Source organism: Rhinolophus sinicus, linkage group LG13 (assembly GCF_036562045.2).
Source record: "Rhinolophus sinicus isolate RSC01 linkage group LG13, ASM3656204v1, whole genome shotgun sequence".
Taxonomy (NCBI): domain Eukaryota; kingdom Metazoa; phylum Chordata; class Mammalia; order Chiroptera; family Rhinolophidae; genus Rhinolophus; species Rhinolophus sinicus.
This window is the reverse complement of record NC_133762.1, coordinates 15,848,201-15,874,321: the sequence shown is the minus strand read 5'-3', so window position 1 is coordinate 15,874,321 and position 26,121 is coordinate 15,848,201. Positions and strand designations below refer to the sequence as shown.

The window sequence follows — 26,121 nt, the reverse complement described above, 5'->3', positions numbered from 1 at the left end:
CATAAATAAATTATTACCCCCATGAAGGGTAAATTCATTACTTTCCCTAAACAACAAGCAACATTAATATAGTCAGAATGAAAGATTCAAATAAATGAAAGTTAAAAATCGTTTCACAGAGCAGAAAGATAAAGAGATCTAACAAGATCTTCAGAAATTAGAAGAATTTAGATGTTAACAATGAAAATTTCCCATGTGACGCTGGATACTTATCTATAAGCCTGGTGAGAAGTAAATGACGGTGGCAGGCTGTATTTCCCCACAATTGGCACAATACATACCCCATGTTACAATGTGGGTGACATTCCTCTGTCAAGAGGCAGACCCTATGTTCACTGCCCTGAACCCGAGCAGTGCGACTTCTGGCCGGCGGGGGCTCTCTCTCTCTCAGGTCCCATGGAGAAAGCTCCGTGGGGCTCATGCTGACAGACCCAGCTGAGTGCCCAGGGGACGGCCAGCACTCACTGCCAAATGTGCATGTGTGTCAGTGAGAAGACTTCAGGACTCCAGGCCTGGCTTTCATGTCTCACAGCTGAGACCCCAGACACCAGGAGGTGAGACAAGCAGTCCGAGCTGTGCCCTGAATTACTGACCCACTGAAGCCATGCAGCAATAAACGATTACTGCCGTTTTGCGCCATTATGTTTTAGGATAACCTGTCACACAGTGATAGGTTCTTAATGCATTAACTCATCTTAATGTGCAAACGAGGCACCTCTACCATTTCTCTCTTGAATGGTCTACAACCAAATACCCAGATTAGGGAAAGCTATGTTCTGCGAGGACTGTCCCTTGAAGGCTCCAAATGACCAGGCATCCATTTTGCTATTTGACTTATTAAATTACAACACTCTGCCCCAAACTGGAGAATACTAGAATATGTTCCCAAAATACATCTTTGATTACAGCAATGATCTCTTAAAAAAACAGAAGTGCATCAAATCAAAAAGAGCTCCTGCTTTTTAAGTGGGGCCTTATGAAAAATCCACACATTCTGGTTTCGCACGTACTTTCTGTTTTACATTGAATAGTCAGTAAACAGAAGGCTGGCCGAAGTTTCCAGTTAATCAGGCTACAAAAAGATCTGGAACCTGTAACCCTACACTGCTTTTCCCAGAATTATGTGTTTCCTGTCCTTTAGCTAGAGCACCGGTTTTCGGCCTCTTCTGCCTGGAGGTGGACGTGCTCCAGCCTGACTCCACCTCTGACCCCTACGCAGACCAGGCCCCCATCACCATCGGGAGAGTGAGGCAAAGGTGAGCAGTTTGAGTGATTCCTTTAAGCTGCTGTCAGTGGGTCACAGGGGACTAGGGTTTGCGGACAGGACACTCTTAAGGTCATCTGATGCAGTTTACTTGAAAGCCGCAGTATCAAAAGAAGGTAATTTCATGACTATTAAAGAACAAGGCAGGGATTTATCATAAAGTACTTCAGACACGTTGGAAACATAACACAAGTCCTAATGAGCGTCTGTCTTCTTACCTGTATGTCCGAAATGTTCTAATGTCACATTGTCAACAGGGAAAAAGCTGAGGACAGCACCGTATTCCGGACACATGTTTGCGATTGTAGTTCGATCCACCACAGATAACTGTGCAACTCCACTTCCAAAAAACTCCACAAACTTTCCAGCCACTCCTACTTGCCTGAGGTGCTACAGAAAGGGATGCACAGAAACACACACAAATTAGCAGGAAGATTACCACGGATTCTCTGAAAGCTAAACAACTTAACGTTTCAGCCAACACTGGCGAAAGTAAAGGTAAGAAACATCCCCGCACTGTAGGTTCGCAGGTATTAAGATAAACAGTCAACAGAAGACAGGCTCAGTGTCACTGACAGGCAGGGTAGAAAAGGGCTTCAGATTCAAGCTCAAAGTGGCTAAGATTCCCATTTTAACGTTTCTGAAATCGGGGTGTAGCTTAGACTTGACGGTGTGTGTTAGCTGGCAGCCCTTTTTCTTTCCTAGCAGTACGTAAAATAATGGTGCTTCTAACCACTGATGGCATCGTACATTTAATGAAATACTAGTACACTGATCAAACTGTGCATTTAAATAAAAAATTATACACTGGCTGTACAATTCTTCAAATTCCAACTAATGGTCCAAATATTTATAACAACATTAATTACAGGTCAATTCCATTTGATAGGATTTTTAACATGTGGCTGCAAACTTAATTCCTTCTAAAATCATTTTTCTTACTTATTACCAAGTAACTAAAACAGTTGCTCACTTTTCTAAATTGTAAAATGGTCTCAGATTAGTGTAGAGAGCGAACCTAAGGAGGTGACTAAGAATGAAACGACCTCCAAACTGTAAATGTTAAGTCCCGTACACAGAGTGCGCGGCAATACGTAATCCAAACTCTTTTTTATAGATGTAGAAACTCAAGCCTGAGAAAGGCGTCTCCTTATATTCACAGGTATGTTTTTGAGGATGAGGAATACAGATTAGATAGACCAAGCTCTGCTTTCACCAAAGTTAACGAGGGATCACAATATACATTTTGAAAAACAATACATGATTAATCCTACAAAGATCACGAATACAACAGGACCTCAAATGTAACCTTCAATAAAGGTACGCATTCATATATTGAATTTTTGTATCAATAAATCAAAATGTCAAAAATTGACATGTAACGCTTTTTAAAAAATATAACCAGAGGAGTCTAAAAAGCAGCATTCATTTCTCAGATGCCTGAAGGAAAGAATTGATTTCTCTAAAAACATAATGGGATGTTTCTTTTCCTTTAGGAATAATGCTGTAATTCTCAATTTAACTTCTTGATCTTTTAGACCCGTACAATGAATCAATTATTTCTGTAAGATGTCAAATGTTTCTCTAATCAAGGAAGAAGGATCAATACTACATTTGCTTTCCCTGCGGAGTAGCCTAAAAGCCTTCAGACTACAACCTAACGGAAAATGCTGAGACCCTGGGATCCAACTGGGATTACACATGGGACATGTGACTTCATCAGTAAAACGAAGCTGGGGACACCAGACATTTAGGATGGGGTGTTACAAACGGTGTTCACTAGGAAACCTACACTCCTTGTACTGAACTCATGCAGCCAGCATTTTAAAAACTCAGAGAAAAATACTTTATATGACAAAGAAATGTCAGAACAGCCAATAGAAAAATCTGACACTACATTTCCACAGTCCATATTTTTGAAAGTATTAGCCAGTAGGATAATAGTTTCTAAAGGGCAAGTGATTCAATTAAGTATTAAAGATTAGACTTTTCCTAGAGCTGACTGCCTAGGTTTGAATGCTTGTCCTACCACTTACTGTTTAGTCCTGTTACCTTGGGTACATGGTAAATCTGTTTCCTCAGAACTGAAGTTAGACAACAAGAACAGCTCACTGATCTCCCCAGCTGGTAATGAAGAATCGATGGGGTAACATGTCCAGTGGACAATGGCGACAGCTGTCTTGTACTTACCAGCACCAAGTAAGTATTACGTGTTTGCTATTACTACCAGAATGGGAACGAGGACTGCTGAGGAGGCTCGCAGAGCCCCGCCCCCTATGACACGCAGCCACCAGCTCCAACGTACCTTTGTAATGCCAAGAACAACATCTATGGATGTAACAAAAGCGTTTGATGAGCCAGTTAACTCACATCCAACCACCTCTGGTAAAGTCAGAGAAACGGGCAGCCCAAGCATAACTGCTTCTGTCTCAATGCCTCCAACCCCTAGAAGGAAAAAATGGGCACATCAGCACAGCAGACGTAAACATGATGGCATCCTGGTAAGTTCGGGGTGTTTCGTGAGCTCATTTTACAGTTTCACACACTGAGCTGTGGACATGGCACCCGAGTCTTCTCACAAGAACGACTCCACTCACATGGTTAAAAAACTGGATTCTGACCTCTGCATTAAATTCAGTAAACACTGAGTATTTATTATGCTAAGTACTGGACTACGCTCCAGATACAGTATGAACAGAACGCAGCTTAGTCCAAGGGCAAAGAAATGGTCATGACAACCACTGCGTAAGAGAGCATGGCTCTGCCAGTGGAACAGCCAGGGCAGAGCCGGACACGTGAGAGCACAGCCCACTCGGCATAAATGACCAGTCTTTAAGACGCTGTGACCAAAGGCCAAAGAGGCACCAGCTGTGAAGGGCTTTATACACTAAAATGCAAGTGAACTTGGGTTTATAGCAGAGGCCAGGAGAAGCCACTGAGGACTATAAAAGGAGAGTAACTGCGTCACCTTCACAGATGTCATCAGCCTCACTCTAACCACTGCCCACGGCGGTGCTGTGCTGGCAACTGTGCAAACGCCGTAAATTCTCTTACACCACACTGTCCGCAAACACTTGTTACTGCTGTTGGAGATGAAAGAGCCTCAGAGGCTGTAGATATTCCTTTCTGATGTCCCGCCTTCCCCTGCATTCCGGCCTTTACTCACCCCAGCCCAGGATCCCCAGGCCGTTCACCATGGTGATGTGAGAATCCGTGCCCACGACACTGTCTGGGAAGAGGACGTCCTTGCCTTCAGAAACCACCCTGGACAAATACTCCAAGTTTACTTGATGAGCCATTCCAGTTCCAGGAGGGATTACAGCCACATTCTTAAACATTCTTGAACTCCACTATGTTTTGGGTAAATTTAAGAAATCCAAGTGTTAGTACATTACATGAATTTGTGCTATCAAGATATAAATATTGACACTAACAATATTTTACCAATGTTCAATATGGTCAAAGTTTATAGTACATGCTTAAAAACAAATTTGCAAACACTAAACCTAAACACATTTATTTTGTAGATTATTATATCAAAATTAAGTCAAAGAAAAATATTCCAACAGTCCAGAGAAACGATAATTTCCAACTGTGTCCCCAGGAGTCACAGGGATGGGAAGAAGGGAAACCCCCCCGCCCCCCAGCTCACCTGAACTACAGCCTGTTTTCACCTTTCCTTATACATTGGCGTTTCCAGTAACATTTTATGTGAAGGAACAAACGGCTCTACTGCTATGAAGTGTTTAAAAACTACTGATCTAAAGATATTAAAAAACGTACCTATCAATATTTCATAAATTTCAATATAAAAATTCCCCCCAAATCATTTCTACCTTGAAAAATTGAAGCCTCTCTCGATTTCTGCCAAATTCTACTTCTTGATTTTTTAACACTGTTTCAGGTCTAAAAGGAAGAAGAGCTGGCATTAAACGTACATATTGCAGAAAAGACCTGCCGTGTTTCCAAGTCTTCGTTCTCATACACACACACACATATTTTTTTAATTCTTGGAACAGCAATTTACCAGACTTCTCAGAATCCGTTGTTTTCTTTCAACAAGGAAGTTCTGCTTTGACTAACACACTAGAAAGCTATTACAAGGACTTCACTATTTCACTGGATATAGTAAAACCCCATCCACACCAGGGTCCCAAACTGTACTTAACATGCCTTACTCTGAGACTTGGCTAAAAGCATATCAAAAATAATACAGTAAGTTTTGTTGGAGTCCCCACGTCCAACAAAGAAAAAAGGAGGTTAGTAACTTACTCAAAAATAAGCACATACCCTTCCACCCACTTGGCCCTTGTGCCAGTTAAACTGGGAGAAGGACATTGGTTATCACTGCACAACAACATCATTTTATAGTTTAAAAAAAGCTTTTGGCCAAAATCTTGTATTCACCTCACCCAAAATGGAAGGGTCTATTTTATCTATTAAGTAGCAATTTACTTTATATAGATTATAAGTATATTCAGGAATTAAACTAAGAGATAAAAACAGTTAATCTCCAAATAGTAAACATAGATCCACTTTTAGGAAGCTATTTTTATCTAATGGATAGTTTAGAAATGATTACTAACAGTTTTAAGTTGTTTATTTTGCCTGCCAGCTGCTGATTAAGTGTTGACTAGAACATCAATACAACTTAAATTATACATATCCTCTGGGGTCCACGTAATTACAGTTGCTTAACTGTCAACTTTTTTTTAAACAAAGGCTACTTGAATAATTCATTGCTGAGTGACCCTGTGAAGCCGCATCACCTCTTAGTGAGACTTTTCTCAGGGCCTCCGGGAGCAGGGCTTTCTCGAGCCACCAGTTACTTCACCTCCCACACAGCACGTCTGGCTGTAAAGCGCCAGCCACACCATCTGAGCGCAGGACCTGACTGCCAACTGGGCTGTGATTTCCACTGCCAAATGCGTGCTCTCAACTTTCCACCCCTTATTTCTCGTTGGCATCTATAATTGATACTTCATTGATGCATTAACAGCACACACGAGAGTTATTATTTTTACACAGCCAGGACTACAACATAACCCTTCTTACTACTTTATAATTTAAAGTCAAAATGGAGGGGAAATGTTACACCAAACTGAATTTTTAAAAATAAAATCGTATCATCTTAGCACTTCCTACTTTGGCAGTTATAAAAAGACAACCAAGAAAATCAATGATTTTTTTAATCAATAAATCCTCCTTTTCAGGAAATGAGTTTCTGTATAAGAGATGTTAATCTCAAAAGTCAATATGCCCCTAACAACCAGGGCAACTAAGTATCAGGAATAAGGAGTTATTACATAAAATTGTCATTATTTGATGGCAAAAGACCCACATATTGTATTGCATTCTTAGAAAGGAAGAACACAGGTCACTACAACCTGAGGCTTTATAGAAATATTGAGCCAAAAACTGTAGAACTAGACAGAACTTGAAAGATCTACTTTAGGAACAAATGAAATAATGTATTATGTGGTACGCAGGATGAAATATGTGTGGATATTATTCTTAGCTATTCTAAATCTTAAATGTGTTAAATTCTAACTTTAAAAAGTTTAAATCACGTTTTATTCAATTAAAAAAATTTTGGGCAGTCGATTAACAATGGGATAAACAACATAACTGAAGAAGAAAACTTTGGAAACTTTATAATATATAAAAATTGAAGCCATAGAACTCTTTTTCTTATTTTGAAAAATTACCTATTCGGAAATTTAACCAATTCCTAAGAATAGGGTTCTTTCTAGGCAGCTTACATTTTTCCCATGGTACCACATAGGCAATCACTTATTTAACAAGGGTCATTAAGGTTATAACACACAATAATGACAATATTCTTAATATAGAATTCTTAATGCAATAAGAAAAATATAAGAAATCACCTAGTAGGGATAAAAAGCTAGAAATATAAATAGGGAATCCACAAAAGAAATATGAATGAGTAATAATTACATGAACGGTACAAATTCACTAAAAAAAGAAATTCAGTTTAAGATGCGATACCATTTTTCTTTCTACATCAGTCACGAAAATTAAATATACTGACAGAAAAATCGAAGTTTTCTCGCTGAGGAACAGAAATCGATGTGGGTATTTTAGACCACCACTGTAATTAACTGCTCTGTCAGGACAGGACAGCAGGCAATACATGCCCCACGTGCTCCAGCACAGGAAGTGTGGGTCAGCAGGAGGCAGGAGGCGGGGAACAGTGTGATTCCCTAACTGAAAAACCACCTGGCTAGTACTAGAAAAAGCAGTCTCATACTCAGGCACTGGCTGCAGATGAAAAGGACACAGAATGGGTGTGTTCTCGATCTGTGAGGACGATCTTCCTGAGCTGCGGCCTAGTTCTCCAGAGTCACAGGATCCGCGGCAGGCAGTCTGGCCTCTGCAGGGGGGCTTCCTGGGCTGCACTTTAAGTGGAGAGAGCTTTCCTGCTCTCTGCGAGTCACCGCCTCCAGGGTTTGGAGCATTCTGTATTGCACTATCATTCCAAAAAACGACACAAGACCAGTTAAAAGTGACAGAGACTTAGCTCTTCCAAAAACGCACACTAGCAATGCTATCTGGAAGCGACTGAATGTTGTTCAATGTTACTATATATCATTTAACTCAGATTTCAAAAGCAAATCTCAGATTACAAAAAAACAAAAAGAAACAGGTAATTTAAATTGATGGAGATGAAAACATAATTCTAAGTGCCCAATGAAATCATACGCTTCTATAAACGCTTCAATAACTGAAGCTGCAAGTACTGACACAGATTTTTTTCATCTAACAACTTAAAAGAAGCTCAGAGCCATAGTTTTAATCTGGAGGGTAAACACCCTCAAAGGTTGTGATGAATCGCAGCCTCATCCCAACACTCCAGGGAACATAAAAAAAAGTGGGAGCATGACAACAGAATCATGTCTTCTCTGGTTTGATCTTGGTCAAAGGGATCTTCTAAATCTAAGAAATTTACTTCAGTGGGAAGAAAACAGCTTTAGTGAGCTCAGTGTTTTCTTTTTGTTGTTATTTGTTGTCTTATTTATTTTGAGCTCAGTGTTTTCAATCACCGATTAATTAAAGACGTTCATGGCTCACATGTTTAGAGTCTCTGGATGGGAAGGAGGTTAATAAATAAAAAGGAAATGAAGACTGAATTCAGATAGTCACTCCACAAAGCTGGTTCTAGGCTTATACATTTCTATGGAAAATGCCAGCAGAAATATACAAACATGAAATGAAATTCAGACTAAGTATTAAAAAAAAAAAGTTTGCAATACATAAACTTTCCAGCAGTTTTTCTTTTTCCATGTTAGTTAATACTACATGAGGAATACTTTGCTGTGGCATCAATTAGCTCTACTTCCTTTTCTCTACCATCCACTCCCAGTGGGTTGGTTGTCAGCTGTCAACTTGTGGCTGTCTTTACTAATATCTGTATTAAAGTACCATTTATTGAAGTCAATCTGTAAAGAATGGTCAACCGTGAGATCAGTCGGACAGGCAGGATGGACTTTCTTAGGATCGCCGCCAAGAGTTTTCACTGCCTCCCTCATAGCAGCAAAATCCACCATTGCCGGTATTCCACTGAAAAACAGCACATGATCAAATTATAGTTCTAAATGTTCTTTTACTATGCTAAAATGATTAATATGCATTTCTTCATTTTTAGATTTTAAAAGTATCCCTTTTGAGTTTGCATTGGTGTTGGATAATGTACTTGTTATCCATTGTTTGGTGTATCCTGGTATGAGAATTACATTAAACATTATGATAACTTGAGCGCTCAGGGGTAGATGTGCCAAAAGTCACACAGCACAATTTTCAGAGGCATAAGAGAACTTCAGGGGAACTGTCTATGGAATTCTTTCTCCTGCTTTCAATTTTATGATATCCCCTCTCCCTTTTCCCTAGCTCCAGCCCTTTCCATCCAGTGCCTTCCTGTTACTCCAAAGTTATCTGTTAAAGTGTACTGTGTTTCCCTGAATATCAGACTTAGCTGGACCATCAGCTCTAATGTGTCTTTTGGAACAAAAATTAATATAAGACCTGGTATTATATTACATTATACCAGGTCTTATATTAAAATAAGACCAGGGTTATGATATGTTATGTTATACAAGACCCAGTCTTACATTGTAGTAAAATAAGACCGGAGCTTATATTCATTTTCACTCCCAAAGACGCATTAGAGCTGATGGTCCAGAAAGGTCTGATTTTCGGGGAAACACAGTAGGTATATATTTGTCTCCAGCCAAGCATGGGGCAGGCATTTCCCAAATGCCTTCAGTGTGCTAAGCACCAAGGGCACAGGCCAAATAAGAGAGTGCCTGCTCTCCAGGGATTTGTAGGGGACAAAGCAGTAATTAGGGTGACACTGCAAATCCAATGGCAGCAGTACACACAGGGCCCATGGAGCAGTGGCACACAAACCAGACCGCATGGGGCTGAAGGGGACACTCCCGCTTGTCTAGCTAACTCCTCAGCCTCCTTCAAAACTCAGCTACAGGTTAACTTTTTGGGTGACCTCTCCCTGGACACCTGGGTCGGCAGAGCCTTTCAGGTGGTAGAGACTGTGGGTTTTATTCTCAATATGATGGAAGCCACCTGGCCTGAGGGAGTGGTGTAACCCTGATTACCATTTTTATCTACTGAGAAAAGACTATAGGTTGCCAGTGCGGAAGCAGGGACGTCAGTCAGGGCACGATTACAGCTGCGGTCCAGGTAAGAGAACGGGCTGAACCAGTGCGACAGTGATGCAGGTGATAAAGTACCTGCTGAGACACTGGCGTCTGTATGCGGGAGGGAGGGCTCAGGTGAAGTCCCAGCTGTTGTCCTGCACCAACAGGAGCCTATCGTGCCACTGACCAGGACGGGAAAGACGCGGAGGAACGGTGAGGTAAACAGGGCAATTGAGGTCTGGGTCTCTGAGGTCTGACAGGACTGTCAGCTAGGTGGAGACCACAGGAGGAGGTCAGGCAAAAGTCGTTTTTGAATAAATGGCACGAGAAACAAGCGCCTAAGTTTTAAAGAATTACTTCAGTTAGAAAGGGCAATTTAAAAAAATTCGTAAGCTAATCTTCAAAATTAAAAAACAATGGAGCCAACTATCGGGGAGTCTGAATTTTAAGAAGGGAATACCCTGAAATTCATTCATGAAAAAGAAACCTGTCACTCACGTAAAATCTTGAAGAAGAACACGGGCAGGGAAAAAGGGCACTTCGACATTTCTTTGTTTGGTTTTCCAGTCTAAAATGTTCATGACATCTTCCTTTTTCATGAAAAAGCCATCACAATTTCGCACAGCAGCTTCCAACAGGACCCGTATTGAGTAAGGCAGAGAATCTGAATCAAGAGAAAATATCACTATTAATAAGGAACAGTCGTAACAATGGAAAGATTACAGTAGCAGAAAGTTAGATGAAGACAGAGATGCACTGTTCTCTCCATTTAAGAACATTTTCATCTAGGAAACATGGAGTAAAACATCATTCCTGCCGACACTGGGCTTCCACAAATCCGGCGTGCCTGCATGCAAGCCAGGCCTGGAAAAGCAGATCAAACCTTCACACAAGAGCTGCGCTGACCTGGGCACGTGACACTGACAAATACAAATTAACATTCAGGAAGACAGAAAAATTGAAAAGCACCGCAAGTCAGAATTAAATACAGTAACGAAGACATCCCTATTGTGGCAAAAAATGGTTCAACTATGTAAAAGCTTGTAATAGACTTTAAAAATTTCCATCAAAAAATGGTTCAAATTTAAAAGTAAATCAGGGTGCTTCGGTGGGTAAAACTCATTTCATGAAAACTGTCATTCACTCTAGAGGACTAGTTTTTAGAATGCCACAGAGAAACAGACTTGAGTATTTTAAATTTTTCCATCATATTAAATTCTCACAGCAGATATTGCCACATAAAAGTGCTTCCTTGGGACTTAAAGGGAAGGTTGGGCAAACCATGGGAACCCACACACTGGCTCCCACGCAGCTGTCCCCGGGGACGAAGATCTCCAGAAGGCCTGAGAGCAAGAGCAGTGCAAAGCGCTTACAGTGCAACCCATCCAGCGAGGAAGGGAGTAAAAAATGTATGACACATATTTCAAATATCAAATATGTGAATGATACACACTTTTCCCCACAGAAAGAACAATGAGAGCATAAACTGAAAATCGTAGTCTATACCCCACACAGCGTTGTGGCCGCACCTCCCTGGCAGGACGTCTACTAAGGGCCAAAAGATTCAGGCATTAATACTGATTTTCTAATTTTGAAACTGTCATATATATAATGAGAAAAAAGCAAAAAGTACTTCTGTTACTGGGGCTGGAACCAAGATTTCCACCAGGAACAATGTACGAGTACAACATCAGAGTAGTGAAGTTACAAAAAAACTCTTATATTTCAGTTACAATCACACATACCAACGATTTATTTTTCTCTTTCTTAAAAATATTTCCTGCTGTGTTCAGTGAAAATGCCCAAGACAATGACAGTCCAACAGTAATAACCCTAACAACTCAGCCTGCTGTCGCTAAATACTATTCCCCATTTGTAGAAAGCCTGCTCCTTGAAGCAATGGCTGGCTCCATGCTTAGGAAAGGGTATGCACACAAAATCCTGGACCATCTTGTGTCAGAAACCGAAGAAGTTATCAAAGACTAACAGGGACACTAATGGATCAACCCGAGCATCAAAATGAATAATGACTGTAATTCACTGAAATATATTGAGGATATAAATAGCCCCCAGTTCATAATGACTCTTAAAAAAAACAACCTTCATCGATCACCAATGGAAGTTGCTAGAGCAACTCATTACCCTGAAAACTGACAAAGAGAGAAGTCAATCATTAATCCTGTCATTCCTGATTTCAAGTAAGGAAATAGTTAAGAGAAAGTCCCTCATTGTAACAGAATTACAACTAATAAATATAGAAAAAAACAACATACTTAAAAATCACCAACATGTAATGAAATGATGGATGGTGACAATGATCGTAAGTGGACGCTGAAATCGTTAGGCGATGTGGGAAACGGGAACTTCTGACTGAGGGACCAAGCTGAGAACTACACCCATGTAGCATCACCGACAGTGGGACGTGTAGACATTATTTGCCTCACGATGGCACCGGATATATAAGCACCAAGCACGAGGTGTTCTTGCAAAAATACATACAAGCGTAAGTAAAGCTGAATCTAATCAAACACCTAGCCTAACTTCCCGTTAACAGGAAATACAGGGGACAGTCAAGTGAAATCATGAAGAAGCAATCAGCCAAACCAGAATAAAAAAGCTGGTTTCTTCGACCTGAATGCCATGGAAAAAGGAGAGAAGAGGGTATTACTGATTTTTACAAGAGACTTCAGAGACACACCAAGCAAATGCTACGTGTGATCCTATTTGAACAAACCAACTGCAGGAAGGTATTTTTGAGACAACCAGAGAAATGTGAATATGGGCTGGGTTTTATGGGAGGGGTGTGCACACTTTACCTCATCACCTGTCTACATGCAAAACCCTCAGACATTATGACAAACAGGCGGTATCAGGGAATGTGAGTTTCCACTCTTACCTCAACCAGAAACATAATGAAGTCCCCCAATCTAAGAGGAATTACAGGGGATATTTTTAAATGGAACATTTGGAAATAATGAGAAGGAAAATGTCACAGAAGCAAACATACGAGATTAAGTTTTTATTTTAATTATTCTGGAAAAACCATCTGAGGATTAATTTTTGTTAAGAGTATCTTCATAAAAAGCATTTCATCAGATTTCTAGAAAAACAGGATAATATAAACACCAGCAACTATCTCCACTTCCTCCTGAAACCACTAAGATAATAGCAAAGAAATAAAATTGAGTTATAAACCCACAGGAACAGATGGGGAGAAGCAAAACTAACAAAAATCTGGAAGACAGTGCACGGAGAATTAATAACAGACTGAGCAGAATAGAGAATGTGGCACTAGGCATCTACACAGAGCAAGGCCATCGGAGACAAAGACTAGGAATCGGGGTGCCTGGGATTTCACAGAGGGGTGAGAGGAGTGAGACAGCAAGGGAACAGTGCCTTCCGAGTTCCAGGGAGAATAACTGCCGACCTAGAAACCGGACACAGGCACACTGGCAATTCACCACGCGAGGCCCCAAAATTCACTTTCCAGGCACCCTTTCTGAGGAAGCTACTGGAAGGTATGTTCTATAAAACAAGAAGGTAAATGGAGTAGAAAATGAGGAAACCTGGGCCAAGCCTCAGCCGGGAGAGGCAGAGGCCCTCGCAGGACGAGGGCTGCGCCGACAGCAGCGCGAGCAGTGTCAGGTGGGCAGAGGGCCAAGTCCAGGGCGCGCTGCCAAGAGGGGGAGGAATGGACAGACTACCTGCTTATACCAGGAGGAGTTCCGTTCTTTAGGAGAGTTTGGAGATGAATTACCGGTAAGGGCATACAAAACTAAGCCAACAAAAAAAGACAATTATTTATTTCAGGAAACAATACGAAGTTGTAAGAGAAATGAGATGCAACCATCTACTGCACAGATTGTCTGAGAGCATTTACAGTCATAACAACATAAACACTGAATTCTGACTTAACCAAAAACTATGTTAACTATACTAGGAAGAAGTACATGGGATGTATGTAGGAGAGAAGAAAAGCACCAAATTCTCATTTTCCATAGAAGAAAGTCAAGTCTAAAATAGAAAAATCAAGAAAGAGCTGTATAAGCAAGTCTATTAACTGTATCGAGGAAATGACCGAAAGAAATGGCCAGGAGAACTGAGAACAGCGTTCTCTGCAGAGAAGTCGGGGCAGGGGGCTTGTCATTGGTGTAATCTTGGTGGTCTTACAGGCTTTTAATTTTAACTCTGTCATGTGCAAGTTGTTAAATTAAAAAGCAATTATCACATAAGAGTGCTATAAGAAAAGAGTGTGAACCTTTTGTCCTTAAGAAGCACTAACTTACAAATTTGTCTCAGTTGGTAACTACTAGAGGCCTACTGCAAGGAAAGAGGCAAATACCCTCTCCCCCACAACAGCTGACTTCTTTCTCTCTGTGGGAGCCAGCTTCCAGGCTGACGGCAGTGACCCTCACCTCCTGGCTCTCACGTGACTTCCTACCCTGAAGATCAGCTGTCTGTGGCCACTGGGGTGTGTGGCTGCCAAGGCCGGGACATGAAAGCATTTTGCAGCTGCCTCCTCCCTGGACGCCTCCCTCTGGGAGGCCAGCAGCCTATTGTCATGAAGGCCTCTGGGCGGAGAGCAAGCACTGCCAGCCATGCAGCCATGGAGGCGGGCCCTCCACCCCGGTCAGGCCTTCAGATGACTGCAGCCCAACACCCAGCCATGACCTCGGGAGACCCTGCACCACAGCTTCTCAACTCAGCCCTTCTCGAGTTCCTGACCCCGATCTGGGAGCAGGAACAGGGGGTACTACGGATGCAAGCCACAGCCTTTGGTTTCACCTGTTACGCAGTGATAGAAAACCGAGACAGTTCTCTTCCTCCCCTTCTCCACCACCTGCAGTCATTACCCAGGGCTCCTGCTGCGAGCGCCCACCTGGGCCCCCACCCGGCCCCAATGCGTTCTCTCAGGGCCTTCCCGCCTCACCAACTGCCGGCCGCCAGCCCCAGGCCTGCACTGCAGACCAGCTCATCTGGTCAAAGCAGCAAACTTGTCTGCTATCTAGTGAGCAGGCGGGCTGAGCCACAGCTGCTGCAGGGAGGTCTGGCCCTTCCGCCGGAGCTTCTCGGCCTCCTGCAGCCCGACAGCGCCATGTGGTTCCCGTACGTCTTAGTCACACCCCCCTTATCTGTGACAGTGACGTGCCGGGGCGCCGTGTGGACGCCTGAAACTGCGGTCAGCACCGGACCTTATGTATAGTGTTCTCCCACACAGACACATTCCACGAGAAAGCCGAATTTGTAAATTAGGCAGTTTCATGCATAGACGATTCACTTTCATCCTGCATCTTAGCAACCTCAGCAAATGAATCTTCTCCTTTCCTTACTAAATTGAAAACTTTCAGCTTTTCACATAAAGGAGGCACTTTACAGCTTCTCTTCAGCATGTCCGAATCGCCAGCATCACTCCTCTCGTGCTCTGAGACCATTGTAACATCGGGGTATGACCGAGAAGGCTACCACGTGACCAACGGGCAGGGAGCAGCTACAGCGAGGAGACATCGGACAAAGGGTGATTCCCGTCCCGGAAGGAATGAGCGGGAGGGCACAACATTTCATCACGCTACTCAGAATGGCTTGCAACTTAAAATTTATGAATTGCTTATTTCTGGAATTTTCCATTTAATTTTTTTGAGCTGCAACTGACCATAGGTAACTGAAACCGTGGAAAGAGAAACGATGTATAAGGGGGAACTGCTGTACTCGCATCAGTCAACACTTATTTATAGTAAACTTCCCGTTCTACCTTCTGACTGAACTGAGACTGCTACACATACTAAAACACTGTCCTTACATATTCTGTTTATGTCCCCGTTACTAAACACAATGTTTGTTTTTTGTTTTTTAAAATTGTATTTATTTTTAAGTGTGGTTTTCCAAGACCCATCAGCTCCAAGTGAAGTAGTTGTTTCAATCTAGTTGTGGAGGGCGCAGCTCAGTGGCCCACGCGGGGATCGAACCGGCGATCCGAGTGAGCATCGCGCTCCAACCAACTGAGCTAACCCACCACCCCAACAAAATGCTTTCTTTAGCAGCAAGATGCTATCTTAGCCATCCTTCATTTGCCAGAAACATGTGAGTACTGAATAGATGTTAACTGAATGAATAAATGAATGAGTATTGCTGAGAGATTCCTATGCACCACGCAGGAAACTGGGCTGGATTCATTCCGCCTCTCCTCCCAGGAATTCCTAGGATTCTATGAGTCTGGAAAGCTAATCTTCTAAGGAGAGGTAATCAGAAGGCCACGTGGGAACCAGGGCAGGCTGGTAATCTGAACCTGGAAAGTCCGACCACTTGTTATCACACTTCTGAAGTGAGCTGGTAATAACCTCTGGGTCAACCACTCAGTGGAAGATACAACACGTGGCTCGGGCCCTGGAAAGACACTGCGGTGTGCTACTTCCCACGGGGCACCGGTGAGAGGCAGGCCGAGCCCCGATCACAGGCCTGAGGCTGCCACCGAGACTGGGCATCGTGGCGCCTCTCGGTGCACAGGTCACGAATGGTTGGCCAGCTGATGTGTTGTGTTTGTTCTGCAGAGAGTTTGAACATTTTAAGATTTAATTGCCAACATCGGAAAAACAGGAAATTTTCACATGAAAATCCAAATGTTTGGCTTAAGATAAATATCAGAGAATTTTACAGCACCGAGGTCCCATTTCTGCTCGACTGAGCACCACGTACTCCTTTGTGTTTCCCACAATTCCAACCAGGGCCCCTTCCCATGTCTGTGCTGCCCAGATGGTCCTTGTACACATGAGCTTGCAGCCCCCCCGTATTGCAGGATTTACAAGCAGAGGCTTCACAAGCACAGATTTCTGTGCGTTTCTCCTCCACCACTCAGCAGGCCATGGGACTTGGTAGTGGGACCTTGGCCAGGTGGACAGTAACAGAACTTATCTCACAAAATGGATACAGTAGGTACTCAATAAACACTAGTGTTTTATTACTGCCATTATTAAGCTGGGAAACAGAATGGCATTAAGGAGGCAAAAGTATTGGTCTGAAATCAGAAGATACGCGTCTAAGGCCAAATTCCTCACTTAGAAGAGATGGGACTTTTGGCAAATTACTTAGATTCTTACACTCATTTCCTCATCTCTATAAAGGGCGGGTAAGACTATCTCCCTGCTTATCACAAAGCAATGCAGTGAAGACAAACTGTCACTGATAAAAAGTGGAAATTCCAGGTTTAGAGTCAATGAAGAAACGGCCCACAGGTGAAATCGGCATTAACAACTGTCTTTAGACGAACTAAGTCGGACAGAAACACACGAGACTGAGGAGGGGACACTCAGAGCTGCAGACTGGCCTCAAGTCCCAGGGCACCTTTCTATTCCAGACTCAGAAACGGGCGGGACTGGGGGACTGGGCCGGCCCCAGCTGCAGCAGCTACCCTGTAAACCCAAGAACCCTGCTCACGGCCAGGAGCCTGGAGAAAAGACAAGATACTGTCTGTCCTAGAAAGCCCTGTCACCCACCGGACCCGACTGCTTCTGTCTCCAACCAGCATCAGGATGGACGGACTCATCTCCAGCTAGGAGCTCTGACCTTTGCTTTTGAAAATGCCACAGAGAGAGTCGAAGAAGGCAGAAGAGGAGAAAAGAGATTCCTGCTGAGATGTTTTTCCACTCACTGACAAACACAGCAAAGGAGAAGAGTACCTGTCGTGGATGAAGCTGCAGAAACCCTTTTCCCGTCCAGTCCTGGTGAGCCTGGGACCGGCTGTTTGCTGCCATGGCCATGGCCTGTGCAATCCTCGGTGTCCCATTACCCCCCTGGCCATACCCCTGAAGCAAGAGCCACTCAGTCCCCTGGCAGGTCAATGAGCAACAGCTTGGTGAGAAAAAACACCCTGGGACAATTAGCTTCGTCACTTAGGAATCTGCAGTCAGGACACAGCCCGAAGCAGAGAGGTGTTCAGGCGAAGCCAGGGGCTGAGGCTGCCATCAGGGGTCACATATGACGTGAGCGGGCAGAGGAGGCTGGTCTGCAATGAAGTAGAGGGAGAAGAATGGAGGAGGGGGGCAGAAATCTGAAGCCCAGAGAGAGAAAATAAAGAGCTTCCTCTATTTGGGTCCACTGCCCAATTTCTTAAGATACAGCTACATTTCATTGGCCTGGAAGCTTTGTGTCAAACAACAAATCTTTCTTCACTTGAGCTAGTGGGTGTCTGTTCTTTGCTACCCAAAGGCCCTAATCTGGAACAGAGTTTGTCAACAAAAACAGAGTTAAAACCAACAGACCCTTGGACCAAATGTGGAGGGTGGTGAGCTCATGGAGCACATGGAATAGCGTCACGGAAAGGTAATCCTTACAAAGTGACGTACTGTGTGCAAACATTACAAGCATACTGCTTCACTGCTTGCCCAACTCACAGCCCTTTCCAGAGTCCAAGGAAGAAATAAGATTAGAAAACTGGGACTCGTGTCCATGTTCCAGCAAGATAACTAGACCAGCAAGAGACGCCTGACAAGCCCAGCCAAACAGATTCATCTAGAGGTACAGCCTGAACTGGCTGGTAAGCTAATTGTAACACAAAAAGAATGGCCAGCAGTGGCTACGTTGGGCATTACCCAAAATAAGTAAAATGGGCTGGAGACAGAAGACTGGAGTAGATATTCAAAAAGTAACAGGGTAGAGAGACCAGGCAGCCTTCAAGTGACAACAGAACAGCCTTTGGCTCAGAAATTCTGGTTCCCATGAGGCTTGATTGTGCTTTCTTCCTTTGTCTTTGGATGTCTGGAAACTGGGACATCTTCTCTACTTGAGTGCTGAGTTAAGTGAGTCTTTGTTTCTTATACTTAAAGCAGGGGTGTCCAAACTTTTTTCAACATTTTTCACAAAGGGCCATATGCGGTAAAATACACAAACAGCCGGGCCACTCACTCGAGCTGAAGTACGTATTGCCTCACCTGGTTTATTTAAGTAAACTAAATATATTTTTGGAATTTGCTGCGGGCCAATTAACAATGGATCTTGGGCCGCAGTTGGCCCGCAGGCCGCAATTTGGACACCCCTGACTTAAAGAGTAAGGACTGGAACAGAGACTATACAATGAAAGTATAAAAAGAAAAGCGTCTATAAAGGGTGGAGGGCACACTTTCAATCCAACAATTCTATGCAATGATAAGCCTGCATCTAACGTTAAATATTACATACACGCAGCAGCTTTATTTACAAATAGAGAGAAGGCAGTAATGAGCAGGCTTTTAAGCCCACAGAAATAAAAACCAGATTTCTGTTCTGCAGGCACGGATACTCACAGGTGCTCTTTACTGTATACATCACGGTGATAAAGACCTGGTATCCTGGAAGCCAGTCACGTTCAGATGCCCATGACAGGTTATTGGCCAGAGATAATTTAGCTTTTACATTATTTATTGTCCTCTTTCAACGCGTTTCTCAGTTGTTTCGATGGTTTCCGACTGATTTCCTGTACTTGGGAAACCATCTTCAAGCAGGCACGTTTCCACAAGTTACCCACAGAAAGAACTTTCGTACTCAATTTAGAAATCAACCTTATATATGCTCTTTTACTTTATTAAGCTATGGAATGTGGGTCAAGAAAGTTCCAGGTCAGTCACTAGATATTTGGGAGAAGCAAGGGGAAATAAAAAACCCTTCTTGTGTAAAATCAGTTCAGCTTTTCTCCTTTTAAAGTTCATACAAACTGATCATCAGTGAAGGGATAAAATAAACGTGAACGAGGACATCAGCACTAATACAAATCACTGCGGTTACACAGGCAGGTAAAGGAAACTACTCTCATTTGGGGAGCTGTTTGTTTTTAAATGGCAACATAATTCTAAGATGGGGATCGTCTGAGACACTCCAAAATACCTAACCCTCCTCACCATGTATGAGAAAATACTGCTACCCTGCTTCCCCGAAAATAAGACCTAGCCGGACAATCAGCTCTAATGTGTCTTTTGGAGCAAAAATTAATATAAGACCCGGTATTATATCACATTAAATTACATTATATTATACTCTAAAGACCCAGTATTATATGATATTATATAAGAAGTGTCTTATAGTAAAATAAGATCGGATCTTTTATTAATTTTTGCTCCAAAAGACGCATTAGGGCTGATGGTCTGGCTAGATCTTATTTTTGGGGAAACATGGTAGTGGCAGTCCAGAATATTCAAATCCATCAAAATCTTCAGGAAAATCACAAAAGCAATCTTAATTAAACTAAATAATGCAAGAAGGGGAAAAAAACCAAGATAAAGAAAAGCTCCCTCCAAAACTGACTCCAATATATTTGGCATTTATCTTTTGAAGTAGTTTTTACTAAAAAGTCTGAAAATAATAAATCACTCTTCCAAACAGGTCTTCCCTTCATTGGCCTGCATGACAAAGTCACTCAACTTGGTCAATAAAGTTGAAACTTCCACCCAATACCCAGGGGTTCAGCCAAGTTCACTCTTCTGAGACGTCAGTGAAAGTTGGACCCTGATCAGGTGCCTGCAAAGGTCTGCCAAAGGTGTTGGTGTACAGGCCCGAGCCAGCCATGCCCAGTGCTGGAGAAGAAATCAAATCAGCAGGCCCTCTTGGTGATTCCTGTTCAAAGGATGGCAGATAACGAACTGTGGGCACTGTTCACTTGAAAAATTAAAAGGTACATTTAACAGCCGTAGAATATCATCAGGCTTTTTTGGTTTTGTTTTTTTTCCAAATCGTAGTAGTTTTTTTGGGGGGGAAAAAAATCATTGCTTAGTTAAGATTTTTAAATGAGAAGTTAAGATATGGGCTTACATCTTTCTCAAACACAAGTTGTCCCAAGAGGAGTTTTTAAAATGTGAGAGATACCGGTAGGTGTACCTGTTACGACATGGTGGGAATAGATTTAAAATTTCTTCTGCTCAGTTTCACCAATGCATTTTTACTGTTAGAAACTGAAAAAAAAAAAAAAAAACTAAAAAAAACCAAGAAAATTTAAGCAACATTACCATACTTGGCGCCTCCAAGTTTCGGTACATTGAAGAACTTCTTATGTGAACTGTCATTTAATGTTTCAATAAGGTACTCAAAGGTGTCTCCTGGGGAAAAAAGAAAATATTTTCATTTAAAAAGTTACAAAGTATCTTATTTTAAGTAAAAATACCTGGAAATCAGCTTTCTCAAATAGAATTTCCTGCAATGGTGAAAATAGTCTCTGTTTACACTGTCCAATAAGTTAGCCATTAGCCACATGGGGATACTGAGCATTTGAAATGTGGCTACAGCGACTGAATTTTTAATTTTACTTAATTTTAAATAATTTTAGTTTAAGTCGTCATATATGACTAGTGTCCACTGAATTGGACAGTACGGCTCTAAACCATGACTCGATATTATCAAGTTAAAAACTGGTAACATAATTAACTACCGAGATGTGATAAACAATACCTGGAAAAGAACAACAAGAATGATATAAATGTTTTGTAGGCATGTTTGGGGAAGATCTGTCCTGGATATTTCATAAGTACAAACAAAAGAATTTGAGAATGACCCAGTGATGTTGGAGGCATTTAAAACAGGAAAAAAAAAAATCAAAAGACAAGATTCTGACAGAGCATTCAACAACATAGACAAAACCAAAACCAACCCTCCCCCAAAAAACAAACGAAAAAAAACCTTAATGGTTTGGGTAAATGAGCAGATTCTCCCTAAAAGAGATGTCTCTGGTTGAAGCTAAACTACAGAGTCAAGACCTAGGGGTCGCATGTGAATGTGCCCCGGCTCCTACCTCTCGGGGAAGTGGCGGGGAGGCAGCCCCGAGGGAAAACACCTTCGCATCTTTTGTGCAGACTCATTGCGGTGGGTGAGCAGGACCCTCACCACTGTCAGGCCTTGGGCCCGACCAGAGCAGAGAAGAGCACAGCCCACTTCCAGCGTCTACAGTTTTCTCTCTTCTTTGTGGAGAAGAGAGAGCGGGGGACAGGGGAGGAGGCTCAGCGCTGCAATACGTGGCCCGGGACCTGTCGGAGCAGCGTCCGGCCTTGACCGCTTCCCACCCGCTTTCAGAAGCAAAGCGAGGCAGCGGCTGGAGGCCGGACAGCGGAACAAACAACAGGCTGTGGAGACCCTGCCCCCGCCCCGACCGCTTATGAATGGGGCAGGGCGGGGAGGTGGGCCACCCCGACCCCAGCGCAGCTACGGAGCCGGCGGAGCCCCGGGCGGAGGTGGGCGGACTGCGCAGAGGGTCGAGCCCGGGGCTCTCGCGGCCCGGGCGCGGAGGTCCGGGGAAGCGACCCGAGCCCAAGGCCCGGGCGCCCGCCGAGCGACTCCGCGCGACAGACGCAGGGACACCGCGCCGAACAGCGCGCGTCTGCGGCTTCCAGACCCCAGGCGACGGGCGCAAACTGACCTGCACTTGGGGCGTCCATCGCTGGAGACCATATTAGCCCGCGAGGAGGGGACCACGGGGAAAGAGGGGAGGCCGGGACGGGAATGGAAGGAAGGCGGCCGGGGGGCCGGGGAGGAAGGAAGAGCGCAGTCGCACGCAAACACCGCGAGAGCCGCAGCGCGCTCGCGATATTTGCCGACAAGCTCTCGCGAATCTCCGGACGTGAAACAAAGAAAGAGCCAGGGCGGAGCTAGCGGGGAGGCGCGTCCTCGCGCGTCGCGCAGTCGCCACGCTGGGCGGCAGGCGCGTGACCGTCCCTGGTCCGTTACTTAGTGTGGCCTCGCGTGTCCAGTTGTGCGTGGGGCGGGGCGCTCGTCGGAAGAGCAGCGCGAGAACCGCTTCCCGTGGTGATGCCCCTCGGTCCCGGTGCTGCGTGACCTCCACGCGCGAGCTCGGGCGGGGCGGCCGGCTGGTGGGCGCGCGGGGGGCGCTCCGGCCCCAGTGGGCGGAATGCGGCGTCCTTGTGCTCCTGGACTTCAGTCGCCCGTTTGCTGCTCCTCCCCACTTGGAGGTCATGACGCTTCCGTCTCCATCGCTCGCCCCTGCGTCCCCACCGCCTTATCTGCCGCGGGCAGCCCGCTCTGCAGAGCGGCTGTGCTCGCCCTTCCCCTCCCATCCTTATCCTGTCCAGTCCGCCTTCCAGAAATGCCAGCGCTCCAGGTCTGCCACACGCCACTCTGCTCAGTCCTTGCGCTTTCCCTTGTTGAGAGGAGAGGTGCTCTTACATCGGTGACTCTTACATCAGTGATTTATTTGTCTTAAGTATTTTTGTGTGTGACCTCAGACTACTTTTTTCTCCTACCTGCCTCTTAAGGGCGCCCCACTCAGTCCCCTCTGCAGGCCTCTTCCTCTGCGCAGCTAAAATGCACTGGGTACTGAATATACCCCCCAGCTCTGGCCCCGCGCCTCTCCCCGTTTTCCCTGACCTGTCTCACGCTCTCCTGTGGCTTCAGTTATCTGTCATATGCTGATGCTTCCCAGTCCACCTGTAACCCAGAACCATCTCCTAAACCCAGAGGTGTTACGCCTACTGGACACCTTCACATCCCACGGCCACCTCACATTCAAAATCTCCAAAGCTGGACACTAGGATTGGTCAGATACGTGCTTTGCAAATATTTTCACCCAGCCTGTAGCATACATTACTTTCTCCCCCTCACACACTGCTTTTCAGACAAAATTAAGAATTCGGTCTAGTAAGGAAGAGTTAATTCCTGTAAGGCTGGCAATCTCCAATGTCTGCCACGTGTCACTAGACCATAAACTCCAAGAGGGCAGGTGCCATACGTGTGTTGTTACTCCTTGCTATGTCCCCGGTATCTAAAACAGTGCCTGGCACAGAATAGGTACTAAATAAACATTTGTGGCATGAATGAATGAAGTGATTTGTTCAAGATTGTACAACTGGCAGTACGAGATTAAAAAGAAGGGCTAACAATTTGGTTCTCTTTTAAACATTTAAAAACTACGTATTCCTTGATTTAAGTGGGTGATCAGTTTGTAAGGTATATAAATATCTAACCACTATTGTACACCTGAAACGAATACAATATTGTATGGCACATGTGACTGAAAAAAATTTTTAAAAAGTTTTTTAAATATATATATTCAGGTTTTTTTAGAAGCGAGACCGAGAACTTCACAGGGGAAGGGCAGAGAAAGAAGACCTTCCCTAAGAGGCCAAAAAGTGACAGAACTGTCTACTGATGCTTCAGTTTGCCCTTGGGAACTTCGTCTCCCTATCATAAGTGGTCTGAGTATTGTTTTTCCAACCACATTGGTATTCTCCAAAGGGAAGTTTTCCCAATACTTTGTTTTCGGGTTACATGTCTGGAGAGAGTTTCAGCACCCCAGCGACACGTCAGCACCCCTACAGCCGTGTCCTGGGCAATGTCCAGGCAGGTTCATCTCTTCCTTTGTGATTACGTTTTTTATTTTGGAAAAAAAAATTCAAGGATTCAGAAAAATTGTGAGAAAATTACAATAAACTGTCTTATATACTTCACCTAGGTTTATTTAGGATTAACATTTTGCCACACTTGCTTTATCTCTATATATTTACCTATTACATAGTAAGATCCTCATGTTTCCACATATTTTTCAGCTTAGTTGAGATATAATTGACATATAACATTGTGTAAGTTTAAGGTGGACAACGTGATGACTTGATAAACATTGTGAAATGATTACTACGATAGAATTAGTTATCTATTCACATAGTTACCTTTTCGTGTGTATGTGGAGAGAACGTCTAAGATTGACTTGACGTACCAATACAGTATCGTCAAGTCTAGTCACCAATCCTCATCATTTCTTATTCTAGTTTTCTTCTTGAATGACTTAAGCGTCAGTTACAGAGATTAGGCCCCTTCAGCCCTAAACTCACCGTCATGATCTCCTCAGAACAGGGAAATCTCTCACGTCATCACACTGCGATGATCCAAGTCAGGAGACCTAACTTTGCTACAGTACAATTATCTAATTTATAACCCATATTCAAATTTTGTCAATTGTCCCAATATTGTCCCTTCTGGAAACTTTTTCCTCAGTCCAGAATCGGATCTAGGAGCAAGCACTGCCTTAGCTGTCACGTCTCCCGTCTCCTATTAACTGGAACAACGCACTGCCCTTCGTTGTCTTTCACATCGGCATTTTTGAAGAATACTGACCCACTGGTTTGAAGCATGTCCTTTCATTTGGGCAGACCTGTGCCGTCGTGGTTACATTTAGACTGTGCACTCCTGGCAGGAATGCTACATAATTGGTGTTCCTTTTTAGAGAAACCCCAGATTTCACTAAGTTACCTTTCTGGTAACTGAGCTATCTCTTAATCTAAAATCAGAGCGGGGTTTCAAGCCAAGTCTGTGGGACTGGAGAGTTCACGTTCTTACCCTCCACAGCTTTGTGGTTGGACGTGGTCTAAGTTGTTACGAGGGGTGGGATGGAGGCACCCTCACCTTTCTAAATCTCAGTGTGGCCTCTCAACAGCTAAGCCCTGAGTGCTGCCCTGTCCTTCCAGTCTAGTTTTAATTCGACACAAGACAAGCGTATTTGGTTATTGATAGTTCCCAAAGAAATGCCTATCTTCAAAAATCAGAACCATGATAAACAAGGAGACCTGCCACTCCATGGAAGCCACTGGCGTAGGTGAAGTGAGAGCTGTTGGCTGCCAGCCCTCGGTACAGGAAGTCAAAGGGATCCATTGTGCACTCCAAGCAGGTAACTGCGTGTTCTGCCCACCTGGTCAAGTGGAATGCAGGTAAGAGTCTTTCCTTTTCGCTGGTAAGAATACACCACACTTTAGAAGTTTTTAGAAACTCACTGAAACCCCAGTCTGTTGCTAGGAGGTGGTTAAGGTCAGTGCAGGTTTGCAGTTCAGAACACAATCCTTGGAAATGTGGTATGATGGAAAAGACCTCCTCCTCAGGCCCGTGTTTCCATTCCTACGGGAAAAAGCACTGCCATCAATACAACGATAGAGGAACATAACTTTCCAAGTACTGGCAGGAGTTATTGTGCCCTCCCCCAGAACCCCCCCCAATTGGCCACCTCATTTCTCTGACAGCTGACCTCAGCCAGGCCCTGCTAGGGGCTGGGGACACAGAGATTAGGATGCGTCTAGGTTTGTCCCTTAGTTGGGCGGTGGAGGTAGGAGCTGAGAGGTAAAAAGACAACGACCACGTGTCCAAAGAATCAGAAAACGATCTTATCGGGAGACAGGAGTGTTGCAACCCAGAAGCTTTGTGGCACTTCCTGTTTCTCCTGCCCAAACGACTTGG

The 26,121-nt window shown here is 43.9% G+C and overlaps 1 protein-coding gene across 1 annotated transcript in view; it reads right to left on the bottom strand.

Moving 5' to 3' along the window:
- The window catches only part of IREB2 (iron responsive element binding protein 2), a 37,790-nt gene extending 15,333 nt beyond the window's left edge, over positions 1 to 22,457 (bottom strand). The window contains exons 1-9 of the mRNA XM_019751230.2: positions 22,304 to 22,457; positions 20,904 to 20,993; positions 10,438 to 10,603; positions 8,708 to 8,845; positions 7,536 to 7,754; positions 5,101 to 5,170; positions 4,431 to 4,614; positions 3,570 to 3,709; positions 1,483 to 1,654 (exon numbers count right to left, since the gene is read on the bottom strand). Of these exons, the coding sequence (XP_019606789.2) occupies positions 1,483 to 1,654; positions 3,570 to 3,709; positions 4,431 to 4,614; positions 5,101 to 5,170; positions 7,536 to 7,754; positions 8,708 to 8,845; positions 10,438 to 10,603; positions 20,904 to 20,993; positions 22,304 to 22,322 (1,198 nt within the window). The 5' untranslated portion in view covers positions 22,323 to 22,457. The remainder of the gene's footprint in view (positions 1 to 1,482; positions 1,655 to 3,569; positions 3,710 to 4,430; positions 4,615 to 5,100; positions 5,171 to 7,535; positions 7,755 to 8,707; positions 8,846 to 10,437; positions 10,604 to 20,903; positions 20,994 to 22,303) is intronic.
- Positions 22,458 to 26,121: the final 3,664 nt, after the last annotated feature.